Source organism: Caretta caretta, chromosome 1, assembly GCF_965140235.1.
Source record: "Caretta caretta isolate rCarCar2 chromosome 1, rCarCar1.hap1, whole genome shotgun sequence".
Lineage (NCBI taxonomy): Eukaryota > Metazoa > Chordata > Testudines > Cheloniidae > Caretta > Caretta caretta.
Window position 1 is genome coordinate 210,526,093 of NC_134206.1, and position 18,390 is coordinate 210,544,482.

The 18,390-nt window shown below is 42.9% G+C and overlaps 1 protein-coding gene across 5 annotated transcripts in view; it reads left to right on the plus strand.

Moving 5' to 3' along the window:
* CASR (calcium sensing receptor) overlaps positions 1-18,390 on the plus strand; it is a 171,603-nt gene that overhangs the window by 133,122 nt on the left and 20,091 nt on the right. For all 5 annotated transcript variants that reach the window (XM_075119358.1, XM_048819853.2, XM_075119366.1 and 2 more), the window contains one exon: positions 11,731-11,961. In XM_075119358.1, coding sequence (XP_074975459.1) covers positions 11,731-11,961 — 231 coding nt within the window. The remainder of the gene's footprint in view (positions 1-11,730; positions 11,962-18,390) is intronic.

An 18,390-nucleotide genomic window follows, 5' to 3' on the forward strand; every position in this document is an offset into this window, starting at 1 on the left:
AACTGATTGTTCCTTCCTAAGTGGAGTACTTTGCATTTGTCCACATTGCATTTCATCCTATTTACTTCAGACCATTTTTCCAGTTTATCCAGATCATTTTGAATTTTAATCCTACCCTCCAAAGCACTTCCAACCCCTCCCAGTCAGGTATCATCCACAAACTTTATAAGTGTATTCTCTATGCCATTATCTATATCATTGATGAAGATATTGAAGAGAACTGGACCCAGAACTGACCCCTGTGGAACCCCACTTGATATGCTCTTCCAGCTTGACTGTGAATCACTGATAACTACTTTTTGGGAATGGTTTTCCAACCAGTTATGCACCCACCTTACGCTCCATCTAGGTTGTACTTTCCTAGTTTGTTTATGAGAAGGTCATGCAAGACAGTATCAAAAGCCTTACTAAAGTCAAAATATACCACATCTAACGCTTCCCCCCATCCACAAGGCTTGTTACCCTGTCAAAGAAAGCTATTCGGTTGCTTTGACACGATTTGTTCTTGACAAATCCATGCTGATTGTTACTTAATAAGGTGATCCTTGTAATCTACTAGGTGTTTATAAATTGATTGCTTAATTATTTGCTCCATTATCTTTCCGGGTGCTGAAGATAAGCTGACTGCTCTGTAATTCCCCGGGTTGTCCTTATTTCCCTTTTTATAGAGAGGCACTGTACCTGCCAATAGAGATGTTCAGGCTCAGGCGACAGCCTGAGCTCTGAAACCCTCACACCTCACAGGGTCGTAGAGGCTGGCTCCAGACAGAGTCCAAACATCTACACCACAATAAACTGCCTCTTAGCCCAATCCCTTCCAGCCCCAGTCAGCTGGCATGGGCCTGCCATGGGTTTTCCATTGCAGTGTAGACACACCCACAGAGGCTATTGCTGATCATGATTGTATCCTGACAGAACTACTTTATAGAGCACATCAGTGAATCTAAAACTCAGTAAGAAAAAAATCAGAGTGTGCCTGCCAGCAGTGCTGTGTATGGGACACCTTCTAACCGCAGAGGGCGTAAAACCAGGCCCAGAGAAGGTCCAACCATTTTGGACACTGCCTCTTCGCAAAATATGCAAGACATACCGCACTTTGTGGGATCTGCTAGTTATCCATCCAACTTCCTGCCATAACTTTCCCAGATCAAAGTGCCTATGAGGAAATTGACTGGTAAAGATGGGGCTGGGCATCCCAACAGCAAGATGCTTTTTCAAACAAATCTAAGAGCTCGTGACTAACCATCTAGTCCTAAAATATTATGATGTGAAGGACTCTCTAACTATTCAGTGTACTGCCAATGAATACGGATTGGGAGCAGTGTTGTTCCAAGACGGTTAGCCTGTAGCATTAGCTTCTAGAACACTCTCTGCTACAAAGTATAACTATGCTTAAACAGAGAAGAAATGCCAACCATTGTCTTAGCATGCTTCAAGTTTGACCAGTATCTTGTGTGACATGATCATATCCATGTGGACAATGACCACAAATCTCTGGAAACCACCTTTAAAAAACCTTTGCTATCAGCTCCACAATATTTTCAAAGGATATTTATGAAAATTCAAAAATATCTCTTGGAGGTACAAGGCAAAAGAGAGTCTCTGATGTTCATTGCAAACTTTTTGTCCAGAACAGCCATGCCCCAAAAGACAGTGACCCTTGATTATGAAATCTTCAGTGTATGTTTTTGCGACAATACATGGCTTCTCCACATGTAGAGACATACCTAAACAGACACTGCATTTCAAACACTTAGAATGGTCATTATGTCAGGATGGGCAAACAGGGAGGAAGAGTTGTCACTTACTATTTATCAATATTGAACAAATAGAGAAGAACTGTAAAGGCAGTAAATACCTAAGGACATGAGTCATGTAATGCTCACCTGCATGCACTCCATGATTTAAAGCAAAGCTATTTAAATCACTGATCTTAATTATTATTCAAATCAGCAGATAGAAAACCTTGATTTAAATAATTGGTTTAATCATGTTTTTCATTTGTACTTTTTAGTTACTTTCTTGAAGAAAGCTTGATTCTCATTAGTTGGTAACCATTAAAACACACAATTTACAACCAAATATAGCTTTTACACTAAATTTGGTGCTTGTTTTTGCTAACAAGGAGAATACACTATATTTTTTTCATATTTATTCAAGCAATTATATAGCTTAATTTACATTTATTCAAATTCTTCATTTTTACATTATTATGTTAGAAAATTGTGAGCAAAGTATTTCTTATTTAATAGATGAGGATTAATTTTTTTACTTGTGATTTGTGTCAAGCACTATTTGGATAGGAATTCAAATTTAATTAAAAATGTTGAAAAACAGCATTTAAATTTTGTTATTAAATAAAACTACCTCAGCCATGCTGAATATATACAAAAAGAAGTTTATCAAAAATTAATCAAAACATGTTTTGCATTTTAAAATTATTGATTTATTAAAGTAAGTATTATCTGTAGTTCATGAATTACAGTACACTGATTGTTTCTGGTCACTATGTCCTTCAAAATTTTAGAACTAAATGATCTCATCCTCTCACACCTAGTTTTTATTCATAGATTGAAAGAGGAAAACAAGCTTTCCTACTTTTTCACCCCAGGATGGTTTCTTAACTTTGAATAAACTTGTCAATGAACTCTATGAGTTGAATAAACTGACATGAAGAAAATATTGTTTGCATCTGCAGAAGAGGTTGTTGCTATCAAAAGCTGGCTTAGCATGTCAAAAAACTCTGATTCCAGGTGGTTAGCCATCAACTTTCACCAGTTCAATGGTTTGACTTCCTTTAAAACTTGTTGGCAAACACGTACTTCTTAATATTATGTTTTGTATTCAATTTAAATTATTTTAATAGATTAAGATTTTAAAATATGTTGTCAATTTCAAATTTTATTTTAAATACGATTTTAAAAAAACACCCTGTATTTAATTTAAAAGAAAAATTTCAATTTAAATAAAAAACTTCGTTTTTTTAATCTGTTTTTATTTACTCTTCACTCTTACCATATTGGTGCTGTAGCATGTCTATGCAAGGCCCAAGATGTTTAATATTGTTAACTTAGAGAAAGATGATTAAGTTCCTAGGTGGACTGGTTGATGCCAACCAAGTTTCTGAATCAAAGGTTCTGGTTCTTGGTAGTTATTGAAAGAAATATGACTAAGTATTCTTTTTATAAATTGTATTGAAGTTAATTAACAAACATAAAACCAAGAAAACATGTCACTAAGGCTAAACTACTATAAACACTACTAAACTTATCTAAAAATTGAACAATACAATTATCAAATCAAAAGTCAACAAATCAGAAGCAACACTGGATTGGAATTAAGTCATCAATTTAGTCAAATCATCAGATTAATATAGCAGGTAATCAGTCCTCATAAGTCCTAAAACAGGAATCCAGGAGGTGGCTGTCCATTTAGTTATAACTAGGGCCCTACCAAATTCGTGGCCATGAAAAACACATCACAGACCATGAAATCTGGTCTCCCCCTATAAAATCTGGGCTTTTGCATGCTTTTACCCTATACTATATAGATTTCACAGGGGAGACCGGCATTTCTCAAATTGGGGGTCCTGACCCAAAAGGGAGTTGCAGGGGGGGTCACAGTATTGCCACCCTTACTTCTGCACTGCCTTCAGAGCTGTGTGGCCGGAGAGTGGCAGCTGCTGGCCGGGCACCCAGCTCTGAAGGCAGTGTAGCGCCAGCAGCAGCGCAGAAGTAAGGGTGGCAATACCACACCAGGCCACCCTGACTTCTGCGCTGCTGCTGGCGGCGGCTCTGCCTTCAGAGCTGGGCTCCCGGCCAGCAGCCGCTGCTCTCCAGCTGCCCACCTCTTAAGGCAGCACTGCCACCAGCAGCAGTGCAGAAGTAAGGGCAGCAGTACCGCAAACACCCCCTACAATAACCTTGCGACCCTCCTCCCCCCCACACACAGCTCCTTTTTGGGTCAGGATCCCTACAATTACAACACCATGAAATTTTAGATTTAAATAGCTGAAATCATGAAATTTATGATTTTTTAAATCCTATGACCATAAAACTCACCAAAATGGACCATGAATTTGGTAGGTGCCTAGTTATAACCCCCAATTAGAGAACTTCACTCACAGCAATGCTCACCAATTCACTCACCAATTTAGCTGGCTGAATATTTTAGTACTGAAACCAAATTATTGTTTACATCTAAGTCTTACAACCTACAAGCCAATTAAAGTGTCTTCTTTGGATTTCACTGTTACACTCTCCTTTCTCCATCCCCAACACAGATTCAGACCTTATTGAGACTTCAATAAGCAGAAATTTAACAGCTCTCACTTAACACTCTGTACCTGACAGCATAGCGTCTTTGGACACTTGCAAAGAATAAGAACCACACATTCAATGAGTTTATGAGACACAGTTTAGGGCTGTTTTGGAATTGAAGACTCATTCTATCTGGCTTCTTTCTTGTGTGGGCTCATACACACATGCAGGCAACCAGACACACATTCACATTCTAAATAATAAAAAGGGTGGGAAGTTTCCCAGTTAATAAAAACAAAAGGAAAAAGTAGAAAAAAGGAAAAACAAGATACCTAAGATAAGAGGGGTTTGACCTCTCCAACTCTTGCAGTCCTCAGACTCTTATGGAATAGGAGCTGTAGCTGCAGTGAAGAAACCAGATGATAATGTTGCTGGGACTATGCTTCATGCTAGCAGGGCCTTTTGGATTATGGCAGACTGGTCAGGGGCTGGCATAACCCATTCAACGTTGTCTTCTTGTAGTGGGAGCGTCAGTTCAGATGTCATGTTAAGCCACAGGAACCAAGGCCTTCCACCTTTACGGTTGCAATTCTAGCTTGCTCCACCTCATGGCTCCTTCCAGGGTCTAAATCATGTATGAAGTATGCCTTGGACTCCAGCAGCATGGCCCAATTCAGCTGAAGTGAGGCAAACTTTGGCATAATGTCAGTTTAGAAAAGCTAGCATTTTTCTTGAAATATCCATTGTTTCAAACCACATGCAGTGGGTATGTGTGAACCCCCAAAATATCAGAAATGAAAGAAGCACAAGAATCAGAGTTTTGCGGAAGTTGCCACAGCCCTCTTCTGGGTCAAACAGTTATGCGCTGATATCTGTTCCCGCCTCAAACATCCATAGCAATATTTTGTTGCAAAAGTTTCTGACAGAAGAAACACACACTAAAATCATGCTTTCATCAGCAATTATTAAAAATAAATTCAGACCTCTCATGACAGATGTCACATCTTTCCTTTGCAAACAAGAGAATTTGGGAACTTAACAACCATTATAGTCTAACTGGGTAAAAGGTTACACAGTTTGTGTCCTTTATTAACTGTCCATCTCAAAGCAGAAAGTTACTTTACAGCTTATGAATATGAATTCCATTTGAAATGGAAATAATTGAAGTTTATACTAGATCTGTACTCCCATTACACTATTTCTCTCACAGAGGTGAAAGGCTTCATAAGTCAGTTCATCTTCAATAAATTCCTAGCACATCAATAAAGGGGACTGTGACATGCCGCAGGGTACAAATCTGAATTGTTGGATCATTGTGCCCCCTTAACTTGCCAGTCTGGTGTGCACTATGCCCTGTTTTGCTTTGTGAGCTGCCACTTTGCCAACTTACCCCAGCCTCTGGCATGCAAGTCACCCCCTGACAAATACCAGCATGCTATAGCTATCACTCTGGAATTACGTATAGGGTGACACCCGCATTTGCCTAGTCCCCGCCTTGCACCCCAGAAATGTGTGCTTTACACTGCTCAAGACTCCCTTGATCAGAGTAAGCTCATTAATTAGTTTGTCGTTGCATCAAAGAGTAAGAATATGTAACCTGAGTAGATTCCCCAGACTTCTGTCAAAAACACGCTGGCTTAGATAAAACATTAAAATAAGTTTAACTACAGAAAGATAGATTTTAAGTGACTATAAGTGGTATAGGCATAGAAGTGCAGAATTGGTTACAAAAAGAAATAAAAGATAAAATCACACTCTAATTCCTAAACTTTATCAAGCTAAGTCAAATTTGAAGCAATAAGGTTTCTTCTTCAAGTGTTTGCTCATGTTGCTTCCATTCTAGGTGTGTGTGCGCCCATTGGAGATTTTTGCCTCAGCAGTACCCGCAGGGCCAGCTGTGGCGCCCTCTGGAATGCCGCACTCATGCTGCGGTACACAGGCATTTTGTTGGTGCCGGTGGGTGCTCGCACTCCCAGCCCCGCCCCTGGCCTCCTCGCTGCCCCATTGGATCCCTCCCCAAATCCCTGCTCTGGCCCCGCCTCTTCCCCAAGTGTGCCACGTTCCCCCTTCCCCCCGGCTTGCCATGCAAAACAGCTGTTTTGCAGTGCAAGCGCTGGGAGGGAGGGGGGAGAAGCAGGACGTGTTGGCCTGCTCAGGGGAGGAAGCAGAGGCGGAGTGGAGGCAGAGATGAGCTGGGGCAGGAGGGTGTGGTGGGGATCTGCCGGTGGGTGCTCCACACCCACCAATGTTTCCCTGTGGGTGCTCCAGCTCCGGAGCACCCACAGAGTCAGCGCCTATGCCGCGGTAAATCAGGTGCCGCCAGCCCTACACCCTCTGAGTTCCTTCTTACTGTCCATGGTGGTCAGTCAGAGTTTCTCTCTTGCTTAGCAAGAGCTAGCAGTTGTCTACCATTTCAAGCTTCATGCCTTAAGACTGTTGTATATACTTTGCTTTGCTAGCCTTAAGTAGTTGTCAAGTAGTTCTTAAATAGTTGTTAAGTGTGAGTTACTTAGTAGTTAGGCTCCCAGAGGGACTTTGCCCTAGGTGGGACAAGCCCGGGTTCAAGCCCTGCTCAGACTGCAGCAGGCCTATGCCTGTGAGTGACTCCCACAGCAGCTGCCTTAAGTGCCTGGGGGCATCACATCTAAAGGAGCAGTGCCGGATTTGCAAGAACTTTTGGCCCTGCCTCCAGAAGGAGCGGGACATCCGCCTCAGGACTCTCCTGATGGAGTCCACACTCCGCCCAGCTTCCGAGCAGGTCACACCAAGTGCCTCAGCCTCCATGTGCAGCACACCGCTGGCACCCGACTCCTCATGGCACTGTTCGCCAGCGCCGGTGCTGAAGGAGAAGGCCAAGAAGCACTCCCCGGCACTGAGCAAAAAGGCCCAGGGGTCATCTATCAAGGGACTCAGGCCTGCCCATCAGACTACTCTGGTGCCACATGATCGTGCCTCCCCGGCTGGGGTGTCAAGTCCCCTGAAAGGTCCGCCGCCGACTCTTAGGAGCGGTATGGGACCCCCACTCCTGCCAGGGAGCTAAAAGTGGTGCGTCTGGCCTGCCAGGCGTTCTTGCCCCACCTGAAGGGCAGGGTGGTGCAGGTCCTGATAGACAATACAGCTGCAATGTACTACATCAACAGGCAAGGCAGAGCCAGGTCTTCAGCCCTTTGTCAGGAAATGCTCAGTCTCTGGGACTTTTGTGTGCGACATGCCATTCATCTGGTAGCTGCCCACCTGCCTGGAGCCAAGAACATCCTGGGGAATCGCCTCAGCAGGACCTTGTCATCTCGCCAAAAATGGTCGCTTCATCCAGAGGTGGTCAGCCTCATCTTATGCAGGTTGGGGACTCCCCAGGACTCCCTGCATCCAGACAGAACAGGAAGTGCCATCAGTTCTGTTCTCTGCAGTGCAGGGACAAAGGCTCCCCTGTTGGAAGCCTTCTTGATTCCATGGTTGGGAGTGCTGATGTGTGCCTTCCCACTGGTACTGCTGATCCACAGAGTCCAGCTCAAGGTAAAGCAAGACAAAGCATTGATCATCCTCATAGCCCTGGTGTGGCCTTGTCAACACTGGTTCAGCATGCTTCTGAGTCTCTTGACAGCCACGCCGCTGCAGCTACCTCTTTGGCTGGATCTGCTGTCACAGAACCATGGCAACCTGCTGCACCCGAACCTGGAGTAGCTGCACTTGACAGCCTGGCTGCTGTGTAGCTGAGTGCGGACAAATGGGGGTGTTGCACTGGTGTCCAGCAGGACCTGCTGGGCAGCAGAAAACCACCAAGGTGACCTACGTGGCAAAGTGGAAGGAGTTCACATGTTGGGCCTCTGATCATATGGATGAGGCCCCACTGCAGGACATACTTGACTATTTACTGCAGCTTAAGCATCAGGGTCTGTCACTATCTTCGATCAAGGTACACCTGGCGGCCATTTCAGTGTTCCACCTTCTGCTTCAAGGCCGGTCGATCTTTGCCCATCCCAGGACTGGACGTTTCCTGAAGGGTTTGGAGCACCTTTACCTGCATGTCCGAGACCCAGTCCCCTCTTGGGACTTGAATCTTGTGCTGTCCAGACTCATTGGTCCCCCCCCTTCGAACCCTTGGCTTCCTGCTCCCTCCTGCTTCTCTTCTGGAAAGTCTCCTTCTTGGTCACTATAACTTCAGCCTGTAGGGTGTCCAAGACCAGGGCGCTCATGTCAGAGTTGCCCTATATGTCTTCTATAGGAACAAGGTCCAGCTGCGTCCGCACCCAGCCCAAGATCGTCTCCCAGTTCCACACTGCTCAAGGCATTTATTTACCAGTCCTTTATCCAAAGCCTCATGCTATGGATGACGAGCACAGGCTGCATACCCTGGACGTCAAATGGGCACTGGCCTTCTACGTTGATAGAACAAAGCCGTTCCATAAGTCAACACAGTTGTTTGTTGCTGTCGCTGACAGGATGAAAGGTTGCCCAGTGTCTGCCCAGAGAATTTCGTCTTGGATCACACCCTGCATCCGCTTTTGCTATGAGCTGGCAAAGGTGCCCCCGCCAGCCATCATGACAGCCCATTCGACTAGGGCACAATCAGCAGCCTTCCTGGCACAGGTGCCAATCCAGGAGTTCTGTCAGGCCGCAACCTGGTTGTCGGTCCACACATTCATGTCACACTACACCCTGACTCAGCAGGCTCGAAACAATGTTGGCTTTGGCAGAGCAGTGCTGCAAGCTACAAGACTGTGAACTCTGAGCTCACCTCCATTGATTCTGCTTGTGAGTCACCTAGAATGGAATCAACATGAGCAAGCACTTGAAGAAATAAAAACAGTTACCTACCTTTCGTAACTGTTGTTCTTAGAGATGTATTGCTCATGTCCATTCCATTACCCGCCCTCCTGCCCCTCTCTTGGAGTGGTCGGCAAGAAGGAACAGAGGACGTAGGGCTGGAGACACCTGATATACTGTGGTGTGAATGCGGCACTCCAAGGGGCTCCGCAGCCCTACGGGTACCACTAAGGCAAAAATCTCCTACGGCCGTGCAAATGGGCACGCACACACCTAGAATGGAATCTACATGAGCAACACATCTCTAAGAACAACAGTTACGAAAGGTAAGTAACCATTTTTTCTCTTACCCAAAAGTCTACAGCAGTCTGTGCACACTGGAAAGTTTTCCAGTTAGGACCACTTCCCCCAAGTCAATGATGTTTCTTTTTTCCAAACAATCTTGTTGCCTTCAGTATGGGTGGGGGACAAGATGTGATCTGATGATGTCACTGTCTCTTACTTTATACTCTCATCCAGGTGCTGGAAAAATCTTTGCTGTGTCATGGGGTTAGGAAGCCCCCATTGTCTACGTGTTTCACACCCAGTCCTTCACATGAATTGCAAATTCTTGCTTGCATCTTCCATATACGTGAGGCTTGACATGTAATGCTTGTTTTGCAGTTCCTTGGTTATTTCTAGGGAACTGGTCAGTGGACGTTTCTCAAACTCACAACATGTTTCAGTAACAAACATATAGCAAAATCTCAGAACTTCGTATACAATGATGACATATACATATCAACAGGACAGTAATGTTCAACAGATTGACTTTTCCAATGATACCTCAGAAGGCATACTTTGTACAAGATTTATCATAGTTTTGTAAAAGTGGTGACCGTAATAGCGTAGACTGTCACAGGCACATACAAAAATACCTGATCAACAAAGCAAATTATGGATTTACATACATAGGGATACCAAGTATACACATTCCTCAGGGTACAACCTGGACTGATGTACAGCTGTGACCCCTCAATTCTTCAAACTGGGGTGCCTCTGACACTGCTTTGCTGTGAGAGCAACCACTCCCGGTCCGCTCACACACAGCCTCCAGCATGTAAATAATTCCCAGCTAGACTGTCTGAGTGCTATAGCCAGCCACCTATGAATTACATTGCAGGGCAACACCAGCAAACTCCCAGTCTCAGACTTTCCCGCACAGAAATGTGCATCTTGTACTGCCCAGCCCTCTCCTGGACAACACAAGCTCATATAAAGTTCGTCATTTCATTGATAGAAAATGATATGCACAAATCTTGTTACCTCAAATGGAGTTTCCCAAATACTTCAATCCAAGTTTATTAACTACAGAAAGAGAGATTTTAAGCGGTTACAAGTAATGAGGCATAAAAGTTAGAATTGGTTACAAAGAAATGAAAGGTAAAACGCAACTAACACCTAACTTAACAAACTAAGTGAATTCAAAGCAAAAGGTTTCTCTCACCACATGCTTTAGCAGTCTTACTGACTGAACTCCTTTCAGACAGGATCTCTGTCTGAAGCTTCCTTTGTCCTTCAAGTGTTGTCAACGCTGTGAGTAGACGGGAAGGGAGAGATGATTTGGAGCCTCTGTTCCATATCCAAGGTGAGCTCCCCACTCCAGATTCAGAAAAGAGGAACTGCTACTGTCTCCATCCCTCTCCTCCCTCCCCACAGCTACACCTGCCTGACTGGAAGGCTGAGATAGGCAGGCCTGGTTTTGATTTGATTTGCTGTTTGAGGTTGTATGCATAGGAATGGGGAATGTGCTGCTCATTGGGTTATTTTGATTATGTAATATATTTATAACTGATGTCAAGGGCACCTAGGTGTCAAGATATGTTCTTTTAAGTATGTTATAGAAATGTAATTATTCAAATAAGTAATAAATAAGTATGAGCTATGAGAACATCCACAGTTACTGTAAATAGGAGAAAATGCTATAAGGGATATAAACATCATGCTTGAGGGATAAAGCAGAAACTAACTGGCAGGGATTAGAAAGAAACTTCATATAAGGAGAAGTTATTCCTTATCAATACAGGGTTCCTTGTCCCTTCCTTTGATACATCTGGTACTAAGCACTGTCAGAGACAAGATATTGGACTAAATGGACAAATGGCCCTATCTGATATGGAAACGCCAGTGTTCCTGGGATTGTTTAACTGCTCACACCAACAGCACGTCGGAGTTTAAGACAGGAAGTGAAGAATACTCTAGCTAAACTGCAGAGAGAATGTACAGAGGCATAATATAATTATTCATATTGCAATATGACTAGGATGCCAGATCCACACAGTTCTGGAAAAATGCCACAAGAACTCTAGGGCCTACAAGTTGTCAAGAGATGTAGTTTAATGTTCCATCTGGAATGCAGTTTATTTTTTACAAAATGAAGAAAAGAGCTTTGAGTAATATCTCTGTGTCAGTCAATAACTGATTGTTCAGTGAAGATCCAAGCGAAGGTAGGGAGTGTGGTTTGTATGTCACAGGCTGGCTCAGTGGTGTGATATCCTCACTTAGTGACTGGTCCACATACAAGACAGGAGCCTGCTACTGCTCTGAGGTAATGAAGTCACCTCAAGTGGTAGGGTTTTGGGGGTATTGTGCTGATACTCCAGAAGGCCTGTGCCTGGGAAGGATGGTTACATGCAGGTGTTCAAGGCATCTTTGTCTCTCTCTCTAGGTACTGAAGCATCTGCGCCATTTAAATTTCACCAGTAACATGGGGGAGCAAGTGGATTTTGACGAGTCTGGGGACCTGATAGGGAATTACTCGATAATCAATTGGCACCTGTCACCAGAGGACGGCTCCATCATGTTTGAGGAGGTCGGACACTACAATGTTTATGCCAAGAAGGGAGAGAGGCTCTTTATCAATGAAAACAAAATCCTGTGGAGTGGATTCTCCAGGGAGGTAAGTGCCATAGATCACCTTAAACCCCTCACTACAGTGCTTCCTAAATCTTTGAAAGTTGAGCCTTTCTTCAAGAAAATTAGAACAATCTCTCTGTCATACACACACACACACACACACACACACACCCCTCCATTGCAATACCACCATGTGTTATTAAGGGCTAATTCATCTTAATTTATATATCTTCCATGCTCCTCGACTAGTGCTTCACTTCTCAATCTCTCCTAATTAAGAATGCTGATATTTAAAATAGTGTTGCCCCTTTTGGCACGACTAGCTAGCCAAAATGCGGTATAGTCTTGGGTTTGGGTTGTTGTTTTTTTAAGAAGAGAATGTACATAAAGTCCCGTTTCCCTGAGCACAGTAGAAACAAACAACAGCATGCAGTTTCCTTGCTCAGAAATCCCCAGGTCTGCCACTCTAGCAAGCTCTGTGCCCAAGAAACTCTATCACATTACTTCTTCTCAGGGAATTTTTTCCTTTCAGGAGGCTAGAAATCTATCTGCTGGCTTCCTATCTCCAATACCCATGATCTTTAATCTATATCCTGATTGAGCCCCTGCAGTTACTAGAAGGGCAAACGTCTGTTAATCTACCTAAATTATTTCTGGGCTGCCTTGTTGTTGTCTCAGGCAATAGCCTCCATTTTCTGCAGCTGCTTTACTGTATGTTACAGCCCCTTCTGTTGAGCCTGATAGGTACTTTACACACACACTGGTTTTAATTAGGTTTATGATTAACTTTGGATTTTAGGGCTTGTTTAGATGAACACTTGGTGCACAGCAAACTGGGCTGCACTATTAATCTAGATAGGCTCCTAGATCCAATACTTGCAGCTATTAGCATCTTTCAGCATAATAATATCATTGTTAGCCACTGACTTAGCGTCTATTGAAATTAATGGAACAGTTCACACCTCAAAGCTATTGTTTCAGTCTCTGAAAGCTCAAGCAGAAGAGTCTGCATCAGTTATACTTGCTTCACCTTTTGAAAGTTTTATTCATTACGAGAAATTTACACTTTTTTAAAATGAAAGTTCAGATTGGCAAACTTTTAAGAGATCCGTCTAGAATCCCCACACTCAGCTAGTCCTTCCCTGATACTGCCTCACGTCACAGTAGCTGAGGGAATACATGTTACACATTCGTAAGGAATGTGAGTGAGAGACTACGGCAGGAGTTGAAGAGCCAGGAGTCTTGGGTTCCATTCTTAGCTCTGCCGCTGACGTATTGATTGGGCAAGGTCATTTCCCTTCTCTCTGCCTGACTTTCCCTATTAATACTGACTTGCACAAGGGGAACAGGAAAATCACTGATGAAAGTTTGCAAAATACTTTGAGATCCTTGGATAGAAGGACCTATAGCCATGCCATGGGTCAGTGTTATTTGGAGTAGATGCCTGACTGGAACACTGCTTCAGAGGTTTATGGGACCATAAGCAACAGGCCTAGAACCGTGGAGTTGCATGTCCCAAGCCCTATACTGAACAGTGTTACCTTCAACAGACCCTTTCTCCCTATGATCGTCCAGTTGCTTTCAGTTCCTGCAACTGTCCAATAGGCCCCTGTTAGATCTCTCCCTGCCATCCTTGAGTAGTTGACTCTTATATCCCCTAGGCAAGTTCAGAGGCCAAAGTTCTGGGTCTGGGAGCAGCAGCAATAAATTTCATTTCAAAAGAGATGTAAAAACTGAGGTGCCAGCCCATTCGGATCATTACAGATCCTCTAAAAAAAAGAACAGGAGGACTTGTGGCACCTTAGAGACTAACAAATTTATTAGAGCATAAGCTTTCGTGGGCTACAGCCCACTTCATCGAGTGCATAGAATGGAACATATAGTAAGAAGATATATATATATATATATATATACACATAGAGAAGGTGGATGTTGCCATACAAACTGTAAGAGGCTAATTAATTAAGATGAGCTATTAGCAGCAGGAGAAAAAAACTTTTGTAGTGAAAATCACTTTTGTAGTGTGCTGGCGATGCCCCTCTGCCATGTGTGTTGGCCAAGCTGGACAGTCTCTACGCAGGGGAATGGATGGACACGGGTCTGACATCAGGAATCATAACATTCAAGGACCGGTGGGAGAGCACTTCAACCTCTCTGGCCACTCAGTAAAAGATTTAAGGGTGGCAATTTTGCAAGAACTCCAACACGACACTGCTGAGCTTGAGTTAATATGCAAACTAGATACCTTTCAGAGTAACAGCTGTAGTAGTCTGTATTCGCAAAAAGAAAAGGAGTACTTGTGGCACCTTAGAGACTAACCAATTTATTTGAGCATAAGCTTTCGTGAGCTACGGCTCACATCATCGGATGCAAACTAGATACTGTTATCTTGGGTTTGAGTGAAGACGGGAAGTGGCTGGGTCATTACACATATTGAATCTATTTCCCTATGTTTAGTATCCTCACACCTTCTTGTCAACTGTCTAAATGGGCCATCTTGATTATCACTACAAAAGTTTTTTTCTCCTGCTGATAATAGCTCATCTGAATTAATTAGCCTCTTACATTTTGTATGGCAACTTCCATCTTCTCTGTATGTGTATATATATCTTCTTACTATATGTTCCATTCTATGCATCCAATGAAGTGGGCTGTAGCCCACGAAAGCTTATGCTCTAATAAATTTGTTAACCTCTAAGGTGCCACAAGTACTCCTGTTCTTTTTGCAGATACAGACTAACACGGCTGCTGCTCTGAAACCTGTCATGATACAGATCCTCTGGCACTTTCCCCAAAAGTTGTAATGTGAGCCCAAATTTTCTGGCTAGATTCTAGATTTGGTAATTACATTCTTCTGGTTTAAGGTCCCCCTGCAGTATCAGTTGAATACAGTATTCATCATCACTTCCTGACCTATACTATTATTATTATACCCCATGAAACAGCTGTTATGTTCTATTACAGAGGTGGTTGAGTTGGATCAGGATGGATGTAGTAACCCCTATGTTTCTCTACATGTTTTAAGTTTGTAAAGCTTTTAAAGTCCCTTGAGGATGAAAGGCTTCTTTATGTATAACAGTTTATTATTGATTCATTGGTGATCTATTGATCTTTCCAACCATCTATCTGTCTTAGGGTTTTATACAGCTTCCTTATGTAATCAAAAGCAATAGCATAATCTTTTGTGAACTTCATGGAGTCTCTGGCACTTTGGGTCAGTTTTGTAAAGGTAGTTAGGAGCCTGAAGATGCAGCTAGATGCCCAGTGGGATTTTCAAAAGTGCCAAGGGGCTAGATCCACAAAGGAATTTAGGCACTTCCACACCTAACTCCTAGGCACCCTGCTGTTCAGTGGAATTTGCGACCCAGAGTCAGGCTCCCAGACGTACCCTTTTGTGTAAATAATTACATACGCCTTGAGCTGGATGAAGAGAGAAAGAGATTGACTCTGTAGCCTGCTGATTAGGGCACTCAGCCGAGAGGTAGGAAAGTCAGTCAAGACCCTGCTCCTAGTAATATTCAATTATTTCTATAAAGTGGAACAGCTCCCAAAGGACAGATAGAGACACACCCACCTTTGAGCATGGTGATTAGGGCACTCACATGGGAGTGGAAGTTTGAGTCCCTGCTCCAAATTAGGTATTGAAACCTAAGTCTCCTGCATCCCTGGTGACTATAGCAGGTAGCCTAATCTCTGTGCTATTCGATAGATTTTTGCCAGCCCCAAAAGTCCCCACCTGGTTGTCCCCAGCTGTCTTTTGTAGGGTTGGGCATACTGTGAGCACACCTAGCAGATCAGGCCCCACAGATGACACAGGCAGAGAACATTAAGTTTGTGAATCTTGCTGGGACTTCGGCATGAGCTACCCACTAAGCAACTATCAGCATCAGAACGCAGGCAGTTTTGTGCATGGCCACCGACAGAAACTTAGGCACCATGCGAATTGAGGTTCCAGGTGTTTTGAGGATCTCAGTGGCAGTTAGGCACCTAAGTCCCTTTGAGTCCCTAACCTATGGCACCTAATTCCCTTCATTTCAATGGCAGTTAGGTGCCTAGGAGCTTTTGAAAATCCCCTTAGATGCCTATCTGCAATTTTAGGCACCTAAGTACCTAAAAATCTAGCCCTTCTCCATTTTGGGGGTTAAACCTTTTCTCAGGGTAGTGTATATTTTTCATATAGTTAATTAATTAGTTTTATTCAATGTTGGAGGGGTGATTTGTGTGGGAGGGGATATTGGGTAAAAGTGAGTGGCAAGAAATCATTTTACTTTGCTTTAGTTACTCGTAATCATCATGCAATATCAAGGGGACAGGCTGACTCAGCGGTTTGTTTCATGGTAACTAGAACCTTTCACCTCTAGGCTGCTAATTCAAATTCAGGCCACTAAGAACTGACTTTTGTTACCAGCTGATAACACTTAGATGTTATGAGTAACATCGGTTGGGCTTCTGTTTTTCGGGGTTTAATAATTTCATTTTTCAGGGTTTATTTTTAGCAATTTTGGGGTTCTATGTAGATGGCCAAAAATTGGATTTTTTTCAAGGCTTTTTCTACATATATATATACACACTCACAGACATAGTACTGTTTCAAACAGCACTATGTTAGAGCACAATAGAGAACCTTTAGTGTGCGCCAGTAGATTGTATACCAACCAATTAATGCACAACACATTAGTGCAGTTTAGAAATCACACCCCAGTAGTCTGCATTGCTCTGTGTAGACAAGCCCTTATATACAAGCCAGGGAGCAGGGATATCACCTGTATAAACAAACTTCACTGGGAAAGAGGTGTAGTAAGCATGAATTGAGAAACCATTTCTAACTGATTTCATTTTTTTCCTAATTGAGGATGTTTTATTGGTGTTTATCTGTTAAAAGCTAAAAATAGTACCCTAAATATGAGTTCCCAGTCGAATTAGTCTCAATTATGCAGCAGAGATTACAAGGACTTGTGGTCTACCTTCTACTCCCTGGAAATGGTCCTTCAAACACAAAAGTGGAGAATACTGATAAGGCTGGTTGAGGGAGGACAGTTTTTCGGTTACACATGTTGTCTCAGCAGATTTTAGTCTCCAGGGCTATCAATGACAGGTTTCAGAGTAACAGCCGTGTTAGTCTGTATTCGCAAAAAGAAAAGGAGTACTTGTGGCACCTTAGAGACTAACCAATTTATTTGAGCATGAGCTTTCGTGAGCTACAGCTCACTTCATCGGATGCATACTGTGGAAACTGCAGAAGATCAATCTGACACTTTCCACCAGCACTAAATTCATTTTTACCCTTGCAGTTTCAACACCACTTACAGAATTTATCTACTCCCATATTGTCACAATACATCTTCCTTGCATTGCCATGCACCAGCTATATTCAGGCTTTTCCTGCAATCCCTGAGCAACAGGTCTGTAGGACCAGAATCAGAGCAACGATATGAGAGAGATTCGTAGATTCTAAGGCCAGAAGAGACCATTATGATCATCTAGTCTGCCTTCCTGTATTGCACAGGCCATAGAACTTCCCCAAAATAACTCCTAGAGCAGATATTCTAGAAAAACATCCAATCTTGATTTTAAAATTGTCAGTTATGGAGAATCCACCATGACCCTTGGTAAGTTGTTCCAGTGATTAATTACTTTCACTGTCAAAAATGTATGCCTATTTCCAGTCTAAATTTGTCTTGCTTTAACTTCCAGCCATTGGAGCATGTTGTACCTTTCTCTGCTAGACTGAAGAGCCCATTATTAAATATTGATTCCCCATATAGGTACTTATAGTCTGTAATCAAGTCACCCCCTTAACCTTCTCTTTGCTAAGCTAAATAGATAGACTCAAAATGCTCAATCACTATAAGGCATGTTTTCTAATCCTTTAATCATTCTCATGGCTATCCTCTGAACTGTCTATAATTTATCAACATCCTTCTTTAATTGTGGGTTCCAGAACTGGACAGGTCCAGCTGTGGTCTCATCATAGCCAAATACACAGATAAAATAACCTCTGCACCTCTACTTGAGATTCCCCTGTTTATGCATCCAGGATAGCATTAGAGCTTTTGGCCACAGCGTCACACACTGGGAGCTCAATTTCAGTTGATTATCCACCACAACCCTGCCACCCTAGGTGTTTTTCAGAGTCATTGCCTCCCAGAATACACTCCTATCCTGTAAGTATGGCCTCCATTATTTGTTCCTAGATTTATACATTTATATTTAGCCATATTAAAATGCATATTGTTTGCTTGTGCCCAGTATACGAAGCGATCCTGACTGCTCTTAATCTCTAACCTGTCCTCTTCATTATCTATCAGTTCCCCAATTTTTTCCCCACAAAGTCATCTGCAAACTTAATCAGAGATGATTTTATGTTTTTTTCCAGGTCATTGATAAAAATTATAAACAGTGTAGAGATGAGAACTAATCCCTGAGGGATCTCATTGGAAACTGATGTGCTTGATGACAATTCCCCATTTGC